Source organism: Chlorocebus sabaeus, chromosome 28 (assembly GCF_047675955.1).
Source record: "Chlorocebus sabaeus isolate Y175 chromosome 28, mChlSab1.0.hap1, whole genome shotgun sequence".
Taxonomy (NCBI): Eukaryota; Metazoa; Chordata; class Mammalia; order Primates; family Cercopithecidae; genus Chlorocebus; species Chlorocebus sabaeus.
Window position 1 is genome coordinate 21158442 of NC_132931.1, and position 14926 is coordinate 21173367.

At 59.6% G+C, this 14926-nt stretch overlaps 1 protein-coding gene across 4 annotated transcripts in view; it reads left to right on the forward strand.

Annotated features, from left to right (window-relative positions):
- Nucleotides 1-13823, forward strand: part of PRKAR1B (protein kinase cAMP-dependent type I regulatory subunit beta) — a 182939-nt gene extending 169116 nt beyond the window's left edge. For all 4 annotated transcript variants that reach the window (XM_008018916.3, XM_073012892.1, XM_008018917.3 and 1 more), the window contains exons 10-11: nucleotides 11556-11637; nucleotides 12442-13823. In XM_008018916.3, coding sequence (XP_008017107.1) covers nucleotides 11556-11637; nucleotides 12442-12614 — 255 coding nt within the window. In that variant the 3' untranslated portion in view covers nucleotides 12615-13823. The remainder of the gene's footprint in view (nucleotides 1-11555; nucleotides 11638-12441) is intronic.
- The last annotated feature ends 1103 nt before the right edge of the window (nucleotides 13824-14926 follow it).

Genomic DNA, 14926 nt, shown 5'->3' on the forward strand with positions numbered 1-14926 from the left:
ACATCTCAGCTGGGGTCTGGGCATCTCAGCTGGGGTCTACGCATCTCAGATGGGGTCAGGGCATCCTGGCTGGGGGTCAGCATGGCTGGGGGGAATCATGGTTAGGGGGCATGGACCTCAAGGCCTTGCAAAGAAGATCCAGGGAGGAAGAGAATAACTGGAGGGAAGATGAAATGCTGCTGGCCGAGAAGCTGTGATGGGCAGATTGGTTGTGATCTGTGTGTGATGCAGACCCTTTTAGAGCTCTTTCTGGAACCTGGTGTGACCAGGCAGATGGAGGGGCAGTGATGGAGGAAAGGGTGTGAGGCCCTGGAGGCCAGGGCTTGGCCCACCTGCAGGTGATTGGTGCAGGCCTGGTGGAGAGGGCTGGAAGGGACGCAGTCCAGGCTCTGCAAGGGACAGAATCCTCAGTGCTGGTGACTCCTGGCTGGGAGGTGAGGCCGAGGGAGGTGTCTGCCATCATCTGGGAGGAGTCCTTTGAACAGAGATGCCTAACTGGGGCAGGTGAGAAGCTGGGCTGTGCCTGTGGAGCTGGAGACGACAGGGCCCTCACTCGGACGCTTGGGGTTGAAGCCACACGAACCTCAGGCAGGGCTGTGACAGGCAGTGAGCTCCCACGCCTGCCCCCCCACCACCACCACCGAGAGGCGCCTGGGGCTGGAGCAGGAATGGCTGCCCCCACCTCCCCACCTGGCAGGCAGCCGGAGCCTCTGTAGCTCAGGGCCTGTGCTTGCCCTGGTTCCCCGGAAGCTGCAGAGACTCCCACACAGATGCTGGGGAGTAACTGGGCCACGGAAGGGCATTGAGGGCTGGGCCATGGAAGGGCATTTAGGGCTGGGCCACGGAAGGGCATTGAGGCCAGGGCCCGGGCAGCCATGCCCCTCTCCTTCCATGCTTCTCGCCTAACCTTGGGAGCTGGCACAGCCACAGGCATCTCGCCCCCACCGGCCGTGCCAGGAGCACCCACGGGGGCTTCCACGACAGCCACGTAGGTCCCAGGATGGACAGTGCCTGGCTGCAGAGAGAACGGAGGGAATAACTGGGTTTGCAGAAGGGAAGGCTCTTCTCACACGGGGCCAGGCCTGCCTCACTCTGGCATGCAGGCGGGGGTGGACACAGCCCTGCACCTGTTCCCGCCCCAAGCCCTGGCGCCGACATCCGCGGGAACGGCCTGTTTTCCCACAGAAGCTGCTGGGCCGTGCCTTTGCCGGGCCCCAGACCTCATGGATGATCCATTAAACGTTGGCACAGGAGCTGACCTTGGGCAGCTCACCCGCTGAAGTGTGTTTTCCCTGTTGTTCTGAGGACAGTTTGCAGCCCAGGGTGTGTGACGTACATCGGCGCCGTCTCAGCCGGCCGGGCCTGAGGAGCGGGCAGGGGACGATGGCAGGGAAGTGGCTCAGGCTCCCGAAACAAACAGCGGAGAAGCAGCTCGGCCACCTCCAAGACACCCGGAGCCGCACGCAGCTCAGGAGTGCTCTGAGGAGTCACCGCCTGAGGGAGCAGAAAGGGATTTGGGTAGAAGGGAGCTTTGAGTGAAATTGCCTTCCGTGTGGAAAACACAGTTATTCCAACAACTGCTTAAAAAAACATAAAAATGCATCCGTGGGGTTTATTCAGGAGAAATCACAGAGTTACCTGGGAGTGCCTTATAGGTGGGGGCTGGTTCCATCTGTGTGATGTGTGCATGTGTGCCTGTGTGCGTGTGTGTGTGCGCCTAGGTGTGTGTGCACAGGTGTGTGTGCATGTGTGTGTGCGCCTAGGTGTGCACAGGTGTGTGTGCGCCTGTGCTTGTGTTTGCCTGTGTGTGGGGTGTGTGTGCACGTATGTATGTACCAATGTGTGTGTGCACTGGTGTGTGCGTGCAGGTGTTTGCGTGCACAAGTGTACATCTGTGTGTGTGTGTTCACATGTGTGTGCATATGTATAGGATTCTGCTTCTGCCTAAGTCCAGAAGCGCACAGGCAGGCAGTGTGTGCACAGGAAACATGAAGGCACTGGAGGAGTCTCACTGGAGGGAGGAATGTGTTGTGGCCACTGTGGCTCTGAGAAGGCATTTGGTGTCTGTCCACTCTTAGGTTCACTCACGGTCGCAGCCCTTGTGATGACTGTCTCGTTGCACAAGCTGGTAACTGGGCCTCACCGCTGCTCTGTAACATTGGTTGGTGTTGTCCCATTTAACAGATGAGGCGGCTGAGGCTGGAGAAGTTACGGGCCTTGCCTGAGACTGGCTGGCGCATTGCAGAGCTGGGGCTGGACCCAGACTCTTCGACTCTTGGTTTGCAGCTCGATTTTGGTGCCGATGGCCCGGCCCAACGTGCAGGATGGGAGCCTCCTCAGTCCCATTGGTTCTGGCCAGGAGGAAGCCTGGGTTCAGCTTGTGTGTTGAACACGTTTCCAGCTCCTGCCTAGCTGTGCTTAATCTTTTAGTTACTTTTTAATTTATGGAAAGGGATGGCAGTTTCCATTTATGGGAGTGACACTAAGTTTCATTTAAAGTATTTTTAGTAGTAGTATCATTCTTTGTATTAGTTTATTCTCATATTGCTATGAAGAAATATCTGGGACTGGGTAATTTATAAAGAAAAGAGGTTGAATCGCGTGTGATTCTGCCTGGCTGGGGAGGCCTCAGGAAACTTACAATCATGGTGGAAGGCACCTCTTCACAGGGCAGCAGGAAAGAGAATGAAAGCTGAGCAAAGCGGGGAAAGCCCCTTATAAAACTGCCACCCCCTGCCATGATTCAGTTACCGCCCCCTGGGTCCCACGCACAACACGTGGGGATTATGGGAGCCACAATTCAAGATGAGATTTGGGTGGGGACACAGCCTAACCATGTCATTATTAGAGACAGAGTCCTGCTTTGCCAGCCAGGCTGGTCTCCAACTCCTGGGCTGTAGTGTCCTCCTGCCTCAGCCTCCTGAGTAGCTGGGACCACCAGCACCACCACGCCCAGCTAATTTACTTTTTGTAGAGATGGGGTCTTGCCATGTTGCCCAGGCTGACCTTGAACTCCTGGGCTCAAGGAATCCTCCTTCCTTGGCCTCCCAAAGCATTGGGATTACAGGTGTGAGCCACCGTGCCCAGCCTAAAATATTTATTTAAATAAAATGAATATATTTGCCTCCTGTAGAACTTCACGTAAGGGACTTGGGGTGTGTGCGTCTTTTCCTGGCCTCCCTGACTCGACAGTGTGCTTCAGGACTCCGGCTCACTGCCTGCACACGCGTGTGACGTCCCACATAGGAAGAGATGGGCGTCCTCGCGTGTCTCCTCCCGGGGGGCGTCCAGACGGTCTTTGGTCTGGACTGTGAGCACAGCGGGCTTGGGCTCTGGTGCCTCCCTGGCATCAGCCCCAGATCGGGGTCCTCTTATATTGGGGAGCCATTCCTGTACCCCTCAGGGCTCCTGCCAGGCATGAGGAAGTGGGACCACCAGCCCTGAGACGGAGCAGGCCCCTGCTGACTGCCCTGAGCCCCCGTCCTGGCCCTGCCCCCTGCTCCGGCCTCTTCTCCTCCCAGCCGTGAAACCAGCCCCTCTCTCGGCCTGGGACACAGCCCCCAGGTCTTCTCCGGCTGGCTCCTCCTGCCCTTGAGGTCTCAGCTCAGAGGTCACTTTGCTGGTGGCTGGGCCTTCACTGGCTGCCCCCTGGACTGATTCTCAACTCTCCTGGCATCAGGCACCTGTAGCCTTGTGGGTTGTGTCTGCCTCCCCTCCGGATGCCAAGTCCTGGTCCGGGCAGGGATGTGGCCTCCTCGTTCACAGCTGTAGTCCCAGCCCTAATGCCGTGGACAAGTGACCGCAGGCGTGCCTGGAAGAATAAACAAAAGGGAGATGCCTCGGCAGCTCTGAGGAAGGCCAGTGGTCTGTGTCCACGGGAACCTGGCTGGGACACGGCTGCTGTCTACGCCTGTGGCACCAGGTTCTCCCTGGAGCACTGGCTCCAAGGGGAGGGACCCTGTCTCCCCGTCTGCCCCCAGTTCTGTGATCCGACTGAACTCTGAACCGAAGAAGCGCTGGAGGCTCACGGCTGGGCAAGGGGGGCTGTGACAAGGGACAGGAAGCCGGGGCCCCTTCCAAGGGGGCTGATGCTAAGACCTGGGCTGGTTTTCCTCCTCCTCCTCCTCCTCCTCCTCCTCCTCCTCCTCCTTTTCTCCTCCTCCTCCTCCCTCCTCCTCCTCCTTCTTCTCCTCCTCCTCCTTCCTCCTCCTCCTTCCTCCTCCTCCCTCCTCCTCCTCCTTTTTATTCTTCTTCTTCCTCCTCCTCTTCTTCTTCCTCCTCCTCCACTACTTCTCCTTCTTCTTCTTCTTTTTCTTTACTACTACTTCCTCTCCTCCTCCTCCTCCTCCTTCTTCTTCTTCCTCCTCCTCCTCCTCCTCCTCTTCTTCTTCCCCCTCTTCTTCTTCTTTCAAGAAGGACTTTCTCTCTTGTTGCCCAGGCTGGAGTGCAGTGGTGCTATCTCGGCTCACTGCAGCCTCCACCTCTCGGGTTCATTCAATCCTCCTGCCTCAGCCTCCCCAGTAGCTGGGGGGGATTACAGGCACGCACCACGCCCAGCTAGTTTTTGTATTTTTAGTAGAGACAGGGCTTCACCATGTTGGCCAGGCGGGCCTCCAACTCCTGACTTCAGGTGATCCGCCCACCTCAGCCTCCCAGAATGCTGGGATTATAGGAGTGAGGCAGCACGCCTGGCCTGGTTTTCCTTCTGATCAGTCATACCTGCCCATTGTAGAAAATCAAAAAGTTGATTTCGGTTTCAATTTTATAGGGAATTTTAATCATCTGCTTCTTTCTTCTTCCTCCTTCCTCCTCCTTCCTCCTCCTCCTCCTCTTCCTTCTTTCTTCTTCTTTCTTCTTTCTTCTTCCTCCTCCTTCTTCCTTCTTCCTCCTTCCTCCTCCTCCTCCTCCTCTTCCTTCTTCTTTCTTCTTCTTCTTCTTTTTTTTTTTTTCCCTGAGACAGGGTCTCGCTCTGTCACCCAGGCTGGAGTCCAGTGGCACAATCACAGCTCACTGCAGCCTCGACCTCCTGGGCTCAAGCGATCCTCGCACCTCAGCCTCCTGAGTAGCTGGGACTACGGGCAGGTGCCAGCACACCCCAGCACTTTTGTGGTTTTTTTTTCTTTTTTTAAGAGATGGGATCTCGCTATGTTGCCCAGGCTGGTCTCAAACTCCTGGCCTCAAGCTATCCTCCCACCTTGGCGTCCCAAAGTGCTGGGATTATGGGCGTGAGCCACCATGTCTGACCTGATTTTGCAGGAAATTTTAAAAAATAAAAATAGTTGCAAGGAAAATGAATCCTTTGTGATTCCCCTGGTGTGGACAAAACGGCCAGGGCAGGACAAAATGGCCAGGACAGGATAAAACGGCCAGGGCAGGATAAAACAGCCAGGGCAGGACGTTCTGCGGTGTCTCCTCCCAGGTTTGTGCCACTGGTTTATTTTTAGAGTCGGGTTAGAATCAATAAGTGAGAAAATTTGGGGAGTGTGACCTAGAGTTTTGGCAAGCATGTTTTTCCAGCCCAAAAAAACCCAGACTCTCAATCCTCCTGAGAGCGTCTGTGCTGCCTTGCGGCAGTCTGGGAAGTGGAGTTGGACAGGAGCGTTTATTTCCAGAGCTTTCGACGGCTTGAGAGACCGTGGCGCATCTCAAGCTGGGCCTCCCGGAAACTGAGGGCACGCGGTGGTTGCGGCAGCTGCCCGTGTCGTGGGAGTGCCGGATTCTGCCAGCTGGAGGTTGGCATCCCTACCCCTCCTGGTCCGTGTCCGTCCTGTGTCTCCTTCCTCTGCTGTTCCCTGTCTTTCTGCTCTTGGACTCAGGCGTCTGGCACCGATGCCCACAGGTGGGCAGGCACAGGATGGGCACTGTCACCACCTTCAGTGTGCAGGCGTATCAGCTAGGGAGAGAGGCCGAGCTGCTGTAACAAACAGTCCCTGCAACAGTGCGGTGGGAAGAACAGAGAAATGTCTCCCTTTCTTGAGAAGCGGTGGTTGTGTATGTCAGGTGGGCAAACGTCTGTCCCGTATGGCCCTCCCGACGTGTGGCTCCACCAGGGGCCTGGCCATGGGTGTCATGCGGCTGAGACGTGGGGAGGGGATTTGAACCCAGGTCTGCTGGCCTCCGAGGGTCCTGCCTCTTTCCCTCCTTGGCTGCTGATCCCGGTGGAGATGAGAGGGCAGGAGGAGGGAGTCCCGTGGCCACCAGACTCCGCCGAGGAGACCACGCTCCCCTCCTCCCGGTTCCTCCCTGACTGTGGTTGGAAACGGAAGCTGCCCAGCCCAGGCCAGGGGTAGGAGGGGCTGCACCTGGTTCTCTGCAGCTCGGGTGGTCAGAGGTGGGGGTCGGCTGTGGGAGGGAAAGGGGCAGCTGAGTGGCCGCGTTTAGCTCACATGAACTTGGTGGCTTTGCACGGGGACCCTTCAGTACCCTGGGAGCCGGGGGAGGCACCTGTGTCTTTTATGACCCAGACTTTCCCGGCCCCAGGGACAGAGGCGGCGTCCCCCTCTCCATTCCAGAAACATGGCGTCTGAGCTCAAGACACAGCTCTATTGGGCGTGCTTGGAGAAGACAAAAGGATGAACTTGGCCTTAAAGACGGGGGGTCGACATGCTGGAGGCAAGGGGGGGATCTGTTCCTGATCCACAGGCACCGAACGCCTTCCTCTGGCCTTGGCCTCTCCCGTCCAGCGGTGCCACAGCCCCTTCCCGGGGGATGAACGTGGACGCCTCAGGGACCGATCCCTTTGCCTCACCGGTGGGGCTCCTGCCGGCCGTCTCGGCAGTGACTCCTAAGAATACAAATTCCAAAAGCAGAATGACTCCGTGTGGAAAGTTGTTCTGCGTTATTGACGGCGTTTTATCCCGTTTTGTGACTGCGTTCCTGGACGTCCCCAGAGGCCCTTCTAATTACCTGAAGGCCGCCCGTTGCAGGGTTGCGTTCACATCAGGCAAACCTGCGTCATAGCGGAAACTCGGTGAAGCTGTGTTTGGGGGTGACTGGGGTGGGGGCTGGCGGGTTTGCTTTGGTGGCCTCTGGGGTGCCTCTGAGGGGTCGGTTTCCGGAAGTTTCCTCCGTGGCCTAAAACGGTGCCCGGCATGTGAGGGGTGTCCAGTCACTCTTGGTGGGAGGCAGGAACGCGCCCACATGAGCGGTGTTCTGGTGAGGGGCTTCGTGGTGGTTCTCACAAAGGCTTCAGGGGTGCAGGGGGGCCTGGGGGTGCCTGGGAGCTCGGGGACAGCCAGGAGCTGAGCATCCTTGCAGCGAAATTCGTGCTGGCCGCTCCCGGGGCAGATGCAAGAGGGAGACGGGGGCCTGGAGGGGGCTGTGCTGCTGGGATGAGCTCAGGAGGGATGAAGACAGCTTGTACCTGGCTGAGTCCCCGGAGCAAGGGCACCTGGGTTTGCCTCGAGGAGGGGCGCCTGGCTGCAAGCCCACGCCTCCTGGGTCTGCCTCCCAGGCTCCCCTCTGCCAATCCACAGCACCCCTCCTGCAACAGGGCCTGTGAGCCACGTGTGCTGGTCACCACCGCGGGTGGCCGCAGCCTTCCGGTGGGGCCGGATGTCATCTGCTTGTAGAGGCGGCGGGACTCTGGCTGGCTCTACCTCTGTGTGGACTTGGCCAAGTTGCTCAACCTCTCTGGGCTTCCATCTGCGAAGTGGAGAAATTCATGCCCCCCACACCGTGCAGGGGCCCTGAAAGAGGGGGCGTATGAAGGTCTAGGGTGCAGCAGCTACCTCCCTGGCCGGGCTGGAGGGAAAGACGGCAGAGGTTTACAAACCACATCTCTCCAGATCCTCAGAGAAGGGTCCAACCTGAAGGTACCCATGCATCCTTTCCTGTCAGGGCATGTGAAGAATGAGAATGTCCCCAATTTTAAAAAATCATCTGTGTGGTCATTATGCCGCCGATTTCCAGACGGCCTCTCGGAAATGCCACCACTTAGAACTGGATTCCGGAGACGACCGAGCACGGCCAGTGTGCTCTTGCATCCAGACAGCGTGACAAGGGACAAAGCGTGGCGTGTCCGGGAACCGTTGGCACAGCAGCCCCGTGGGGGCTCCCCGGACCCATCCCTGCCTCTTCCTTGCTGGAAGAATCCCAATCCTCAGCCCCTCCCCAGAGCAGGGCACGTCCAGTCCCACGAGTCACATTCCCCAGCAACTGGCTTCGGGCAAGCGTGAGACCTGCTGTGGCCAGTGAGGAGCGAGGGGCTGTTTCCAGGAGTTTCTGGAACAGATTTTCCCGCTGCTGAGCAGAGAAGTGCAGGAGACAGAGGCAGGTTCTCTCTTTCTGCTGATGGTGTGGGGGTGGCCTGTGGTGACTCCCGAGCCATGGCAGCCTCTGTGCCACCGTGAGGGACCTGATGGAGCCTGCGGTGACTCCCGAGCCATGGCAGCCTCTGTGCCACCGTGAGGGACCTGATGGAGCCTGCGGTGACTCCCGAGCCATGGCAGCCTCTGTGCCACCGTGAGGGACCTGATGGAGCCTGCGGTGACTCCCGAGCCATGGCAGCCTCTGTGCCACCGTGAGGGACCTGATGGAGCCTGTGGTGACTCCTGGGCCATGGCAGCCTCTGTGCCACCGTGAGGGACCTGATGGAGGACCTTGCACCTCCCCGAGGTCCCAGAGCAGGAGGCGAGAGCAAGGCTGGGTCCCTGCCACCTCCAAGCCATGGAATGGGCCTGGGAGCCCTCCCCCATCTTCTGACTCTGTGGGATCCGTGGCCTCCCATCTTCTGGCTCTGTGGGATCTGTGGGATCCGTGGCCTCCCATCTTCTGGCTCTGTGGGATCCGTGACCTCCCCTATCTTCTGACTCTGTGGGATCCATGGTCCCCCCATCTTCTGGTTCTGTGAGAGCCGTGGCCCCCCATCTTCTGGCTATGTGGGATCTGTGGGATCCGTGGCCTCCCATCTTCTGACTCTGTGGGATCTGTGGGATCCGTGGCCCCCCAGCTTCTGGCTCTGTAGGATCTGTGGGATCAGTGGCCTCCCCTATCTTCTGACTCTGTGGGATCCGTGGCCCCCCATCTTCTGGCTCTGTGGGATCTGTGGGATCCGTGGCCTCCCCTATCTTCTGGCTCTGTGGGATCCGTGGGCCTTTATTCGATCTTAGCAGCCTCAAGTTGGGTTTTCTGCTATTTGGGGTCAGAAGCACCCGAGCATTGCTCCACGTCCAGGTTTCACCAAGTAATCCTGTGAACCAGAGGCCGTCAGGTTCATCACCTGGATTCTGAGAGGAAAATAATCCCAGCTCTAAAACAGAAAGCTGTTAAAAATGGCACAAAGGCTGTAATCCCAGCACTTTGGGAGGCCGAGACAGGCGGATCACGAGGTCAGGAGATCAAGACCATCCTGGCTAACACGGTGAAACCCGTCTCTACTAAAAAAATACAAAAACCTAGCGGGGCGAGGTGGCGGGCGCCTGTAGTCGAAGCTACTGGGGAGGCTGAGGCAGGAGAATGGCGTGAACCCGGGAGGCGGAGCTTGCAGTGAGCTGAGATCTGGCCACTGCATTCCAGCCTGGGCGACAGAGCGAGACTCCATCTCAAAAAAAAAAAAATGGCACAAAGGGCGCATCAGTGGCATCCGTCCACATCTTGTCCGGACAAGGCTGTCCAGACAAATAACGCCGCTCACAGTGGCTCTCCTGTGCGGGGGCTTGGCCTGCTCCAGACGCCATCTCACTAAGTTTTCTTACCTGCTCCAGACCCCGTGTAACCAAATTTTCTTGCACCGAATTCTCAGAGTGGCCACAGCTTCGAAGAGCAGGAAGCAGAGAGTTCTCACCTCTGGGAAGGCTGGGACCAGTGGCTTCAGAGCCCACGAGTTTCACCCTCCACCATCTGCCCCCGCCTGGGCCTCAGAGCCCAGAGCTGTGCCTGGGACTGGTCTGAGCCAGTGCCAGGGCCAGGAGGAGGGCTGGGAGCTGTTCCCATGGGTGGGGGCCCGAGGATCTTCCCTCTCTCCAGTGCCCGGGGTCTGAGTCTGTGGGCACCTGGCTGGGGGCACGCTCCCTGTCTCCCCCTGCCCATGGTGACGGCACTCGGCCGCCCAGTCTTGTTTACACATACGGCTCATCCATCAGCTGGATTCATAAACACGGCAGAGGCCTGGGAGCCGAGTGGCCCCGTGGCCGGATCAGGGTCCCGGGCGGGGGTCTGGCCCTCAGAGGGACTGCCAGTTGGTGCCTGGAGATTCCAGGCATGGCAGGCACCAGCAGGGTCTCCTGACCCACGTCTCTCCCAGACTGTGGCAAGGTGGGGAGTTACTCATTAACCCAGGCACAGCCTGGCTGGCATTTGATGAGGCTGGGTCTGGGTGAGCCGGGGTGAACGGAGCCCACCTTGAAATGAAGTGTTCGTTCTCCACGAGCAGCTGCTCTGAGAGGGCCGCGGTCTGCCAGGCCGGCCGGGGCTGTGGGGACGTGGTCCGTGGGTACCCAGATGGTGCCGTCTCTGGGCCCTGGAGGGCCAGGCTGCAGGTGCCGCCACCTTCCTGGGCCTCAGCTTCCCCGGCTGTAAAACGGGATGGTGACCTTCCTCACTCAGGTGCACTTCTGCAGCAGACGCAGGGCCCTGCCTCCGCGGACTAGGGACAGGTGAGAGCATGGTGCCGAGAGAGCTGCTCAGAGTGGAATTTGGGAAGCGTCTGAGGCCGACGGCATGCAGGGCCGGCCACGGAGCTGCATTCGTAACACCTGTTGGGGGTGTTTGGTGTTGAGAATGGACCGTTTCCCCGGCTGTTCAGAGGAAGCCTCTCTAATGTGTCTTCACAGCAACTCTAGGTGTCAGGGGAAGAGTCCTAGGTTCCCGGCAAGGGGAGTATCAGGTGGGGAACAGTGACGTGGCAGCCCCGTCTGCCCACACAGTCCACACTCTCCCTGTGCCAGGCCACAGCTTCTACACCTGGGGCCCTGGAGGGACCAGAGTCCAGGGGACATTTAGCTACCCCAGCCCGGCGTCCACAGGCTGGATCTGTGCGTGGCACGTTCTGCGGCGACGCCCTGTGATATTCTGCCCACGGCCTCTGTGTTAATCATTGATCTGGGCAACCCACAGACCCCTCCCCACTTCCCTGTGTGGGGGTCACGGGGGTGCTTAGTGGGCGTGTGACCCTGAGCCAGCGCCCCATTCCCCCGGGGAGGCCTGGACGAGTTCCCAGTCCTTGAGAGTGGATCCAAGGTCAGCTTGGAGCCCGGCAGCCCTGTGACAAAGATACTGACCCCCAGGGAAGGTCCCAGCGCGTCCCCACCCGGCTCCTCCGCTCGCCTCGGCAAAGGTGCGGGAGGCCGGTGAGTTCCATTTCGAGGAGCTGTCTGTGTTTCTGAACAAAAATGGGAGCTGGGCCAGGCTGGACAGCGGTCTCTGGGCAGGTCCTGCGGTGCTCAGACGCCCTGGCCGCAGGTGCCAGGAAGGGGAGAAGCGGCAGCATTGGATGTGCTGGTGGTTCCGAGGGAAGGAGCCGGGTGGGAGGTGGGGGTTTGGGCGGTGACCCCTCGCGTCCGTCCCACCCTGCGCCCACCTGGCTGGTGCTCACGTCCCTCCTCTTCCACCCACAGGGCACCGCATCCGTGCTGCAGCGCCGGTCCCCCAGTGAGGAGTACGTAGAGGTGGGGCGCCTCGGGCCCTCTGACTACTTCGGTGAGTCCAGTGGGCGTCCCCTCCCTTGCACGGCTGTGGCCGTCTCATTCGGGGTCCTGGGAAGGGCCTGGAGGTGAGGAGCTACTGGGGGGCCTCCCTGGGGCCTTGTAGCCGGGCTTGGCTGAGGCCCAGTGTGGCTGCAACAGAAGGCTCAGTCCTGTTCCCCCAAATTGAGGTCCCAGGGCCAGACTTGGATCCCCAGGAGCAACCAGCCCTGGATGTGGGGTCCCCCAGAGGGCATGACCTTGGGGGAGGCAGCCGCCTGCTTCGGGGATGAGGGGGCACAGTGTAGCCCTCAGCCACCAGCATTCCTGCAGCTGGGGGTGGGTGGGCTTGAGGGAGGCCCAGGCACATCTGGGCACACGTGGGCATTCCTGCAGCTGGGGGTGGGTGGGCTTGAGGGAGGCTCAGGCACACCTGGGCACACCTGGGCATTCCTGCAGCTGGGGGTTGGGGTCCTGAGGGAGGCCTGGGCACATGTGGGCATTCCTGTAGCTGGGGGTCGGGGTCCTGAGGGAGGCCTGGGCACACCTGGGCATTCTTGCAGGATTGCCCAAAAAAGTGCAGGACAACGCCCAGCTGAACGTGAATTTCAGATAATAAACAATTCATTAGCATAAGTATATCGCAAATAGTTCTCGGGCTATACTCATGCTACAAGTTTGTTTGAAATTCGAACATGCCTGGCACATCCTTCCCTTGAAAGGGAGACGATTCCTGGGTCCTGGGTGCAGCCTTTCCCTGCTGCGGCCTCAGGACCCCCAGGCCCCCAGGCCGGGCCCTGACCTCTCTCTTCACCCCCAGGGGAGATCGCACTGCTGCTGAACCGGCCCCGGGCGGCCACCGTCGTGGCCCGGGGACCCCTCAAGTGTGTGAAGCTGGACCGGCCCCGCTTCGAGCGCGTGCTGGGGCCCTGCTCCGAGATCCTCAAGAGGAACATTCAGCGTTACAACAGCTTCATCTCCCTCACCGTCTGAGCGCAGCCCCACCCTGCAGCCGCATCTCCCCATTGTGGTGGCCGTGCCGTGCTCGTCTGTGTCGGGGCCCGGGAGCCGCCGTGTGAGGTGTGGGCCGGGTGGGGCTGGGTCCTGGCAACCTGAGGACTGCCCCTTCCCCGGAGTCACGTTTTGGAATAAATAATCACCTTGTGCATTTCCAAATCAAAGGACAAGCGGACAAAGCGCATCCCAAGAGCAAGAAAGGGACAGGCCAGCTTCCTCCCCACACACCTCCCCAGCCGCCTCTGCGGGCTTGTCCTGGGGGGCCCATCCCACCCCTGCCAGTCTCCTGGAGATGCTTGAGGATGGGTCCTGCCCAGAACTAGGCCAGGACATTGCCCCTGGGGCCTGGAGACCCTGTGAGGTCAGGTCCCCCAGATCGAGGTCCGAGTGGGGGCAAGAGTATGTCAATGGGGCTGCCCCCCAGGGGAGATGAGGCTGAAGAAAGAAGTCGAGGCCCCTCCCGCAAATGTGTGCCCCCGCCCTCCCCACCACATCCCACCGCACCCCCACCTCCCCAGGGGGCCTCGCTGCGGATGCCGGAGTGGGAGAGTCTCTGGGCTGTGAGATTGATCTTGCCTCTAACTGGAGAGGAAGCCAGGCACCGAGACACACGGGGCTCCTACCTTGGGAGCCAGGGCCGCGGCCGCAGGTAGACCCCAGTACGGGGGCCAGGCTCGAAGTTCCGTTGGGAGGGGCTGGTGGGACTCCAGCAGCCTGCTCTCACCTTTCTTAGAGAGTCCACCCAGGGTGAGTTGATGTTAGGGAAAAGCAGAGGTCAAGCCACAGCCGCGGGCCCCACGCCCCCCAACCCGCCCAACCAACTTGTCCCTGAAATGCGTCTTGGGTCCTGCGGTGATGATGGGAGCCAGCCAGGCCCGAAGGGGTGAGGCCAGTGCAGAGAAGCTCCCCAGGGGGCCCCTGGGTGCCCCGAAAGACAAGTGAGGCCATGCAGTTCACCTGATGTTGCTCCCGTCCCTTGTGTCCCGGGGAGGCTGTCCTTGGTCCGAGGTCACACGTTGCAGCCCCTCCCTCCTGGCGGTTACGATGCGTGGGGCCCCTCCCCGCCCAGCCCCAGCCACGTCGCCGTGTCCCGCCTGTGCCTGTGGTGTCCTGTGGACCTGTGAGCCCGCCCCACCTTATCTCTGCTCTGAGTGCTGCATGAACCATTAAATGTGCAATGAAGTACCTCTTCCCGCCTCGGGAGGCCTTGGTCTGAAGTCTTTTGTAGATAAGGGTTTTTTTCTTTTTCTTTTTTTTTATGGTGCTAAAATACACATAACACAAAAGTTGCCATTTTAACCACTTTGAAGTGTCCAGTGCAGTGGCGTTATCCACACCGTGGTGCAGCCATCACCACTGTCCACGTCCAGCCTGGCGTTATCCACACCGTGGTGCAGCCACCACCACTGTCCACGTCCAGCCTGGCGTTATCCACACCGTGGTGCAGCCACCACCACTGTCCACGTCCAGCCTGGCGTTATCCACACCGTGGTGCAGCCACCACCACCGTCCACGTCCAGCCTGGCGTTATCCACACCGTGGTGCAGCCACCACCACCGTCCACGTCCAGCCTGGCGTTATCCACACCGTGGTGCAGCCACCACCACCGTCCACGTCCAGCCTGGCGTTATCCACACCGTGGTGCAGCCACCACCACTGTCCACGTCCAGCCTGGCGTTATCCACACTGTGGTGCAGCCACCACCACTGTCCACGTCCAGCCCTTTCATCTTCCCAAGTGGAAACTCTGTACCCGTTAAACAGCAGCTCCCGCTTCCAGCCCGAGGAACCACCTGTCCACTCTCTGTAGCCCTGTGTATCCAGACGTTCTCATTTCAGCGCTGTCACTATACATGAGGGTCTGTGCTGCCCACCGCCGTGTCCCAGTGTGGCCAAGTAGACAGAGCCCAGCTCCCTGTCTCTGCACACAAGGGTCCATGTCCTGCCGTGATCCCAGGTGGTCCTGTTCCTTGTGACTGTTTTGTGGGCCCTGATACGGACACCCAGATCCCAAGGCTGCCCCGGGAGGGGTCAGTGTGTGCCAGGGCCAGGGTTCCCTCGACCTCTGGATGGGATGGTAAACTCGGGTTCCAAGGGCAGGCCCAGCCCACTCATGCACCTCAGGCCCCTGGGATCTCTTTCGACTGGGCACTGAGTAGGCCTGCAGGAAACATTTCAATAAATAAGCAACAGTGAATAAGGGTTGCAGGAGAGAAACTTGGGGAGATTCGGGCTCTGACATCCACAGGCCAAACACAAAGGAACTTTGACCCCAGTCTCACACCTTAT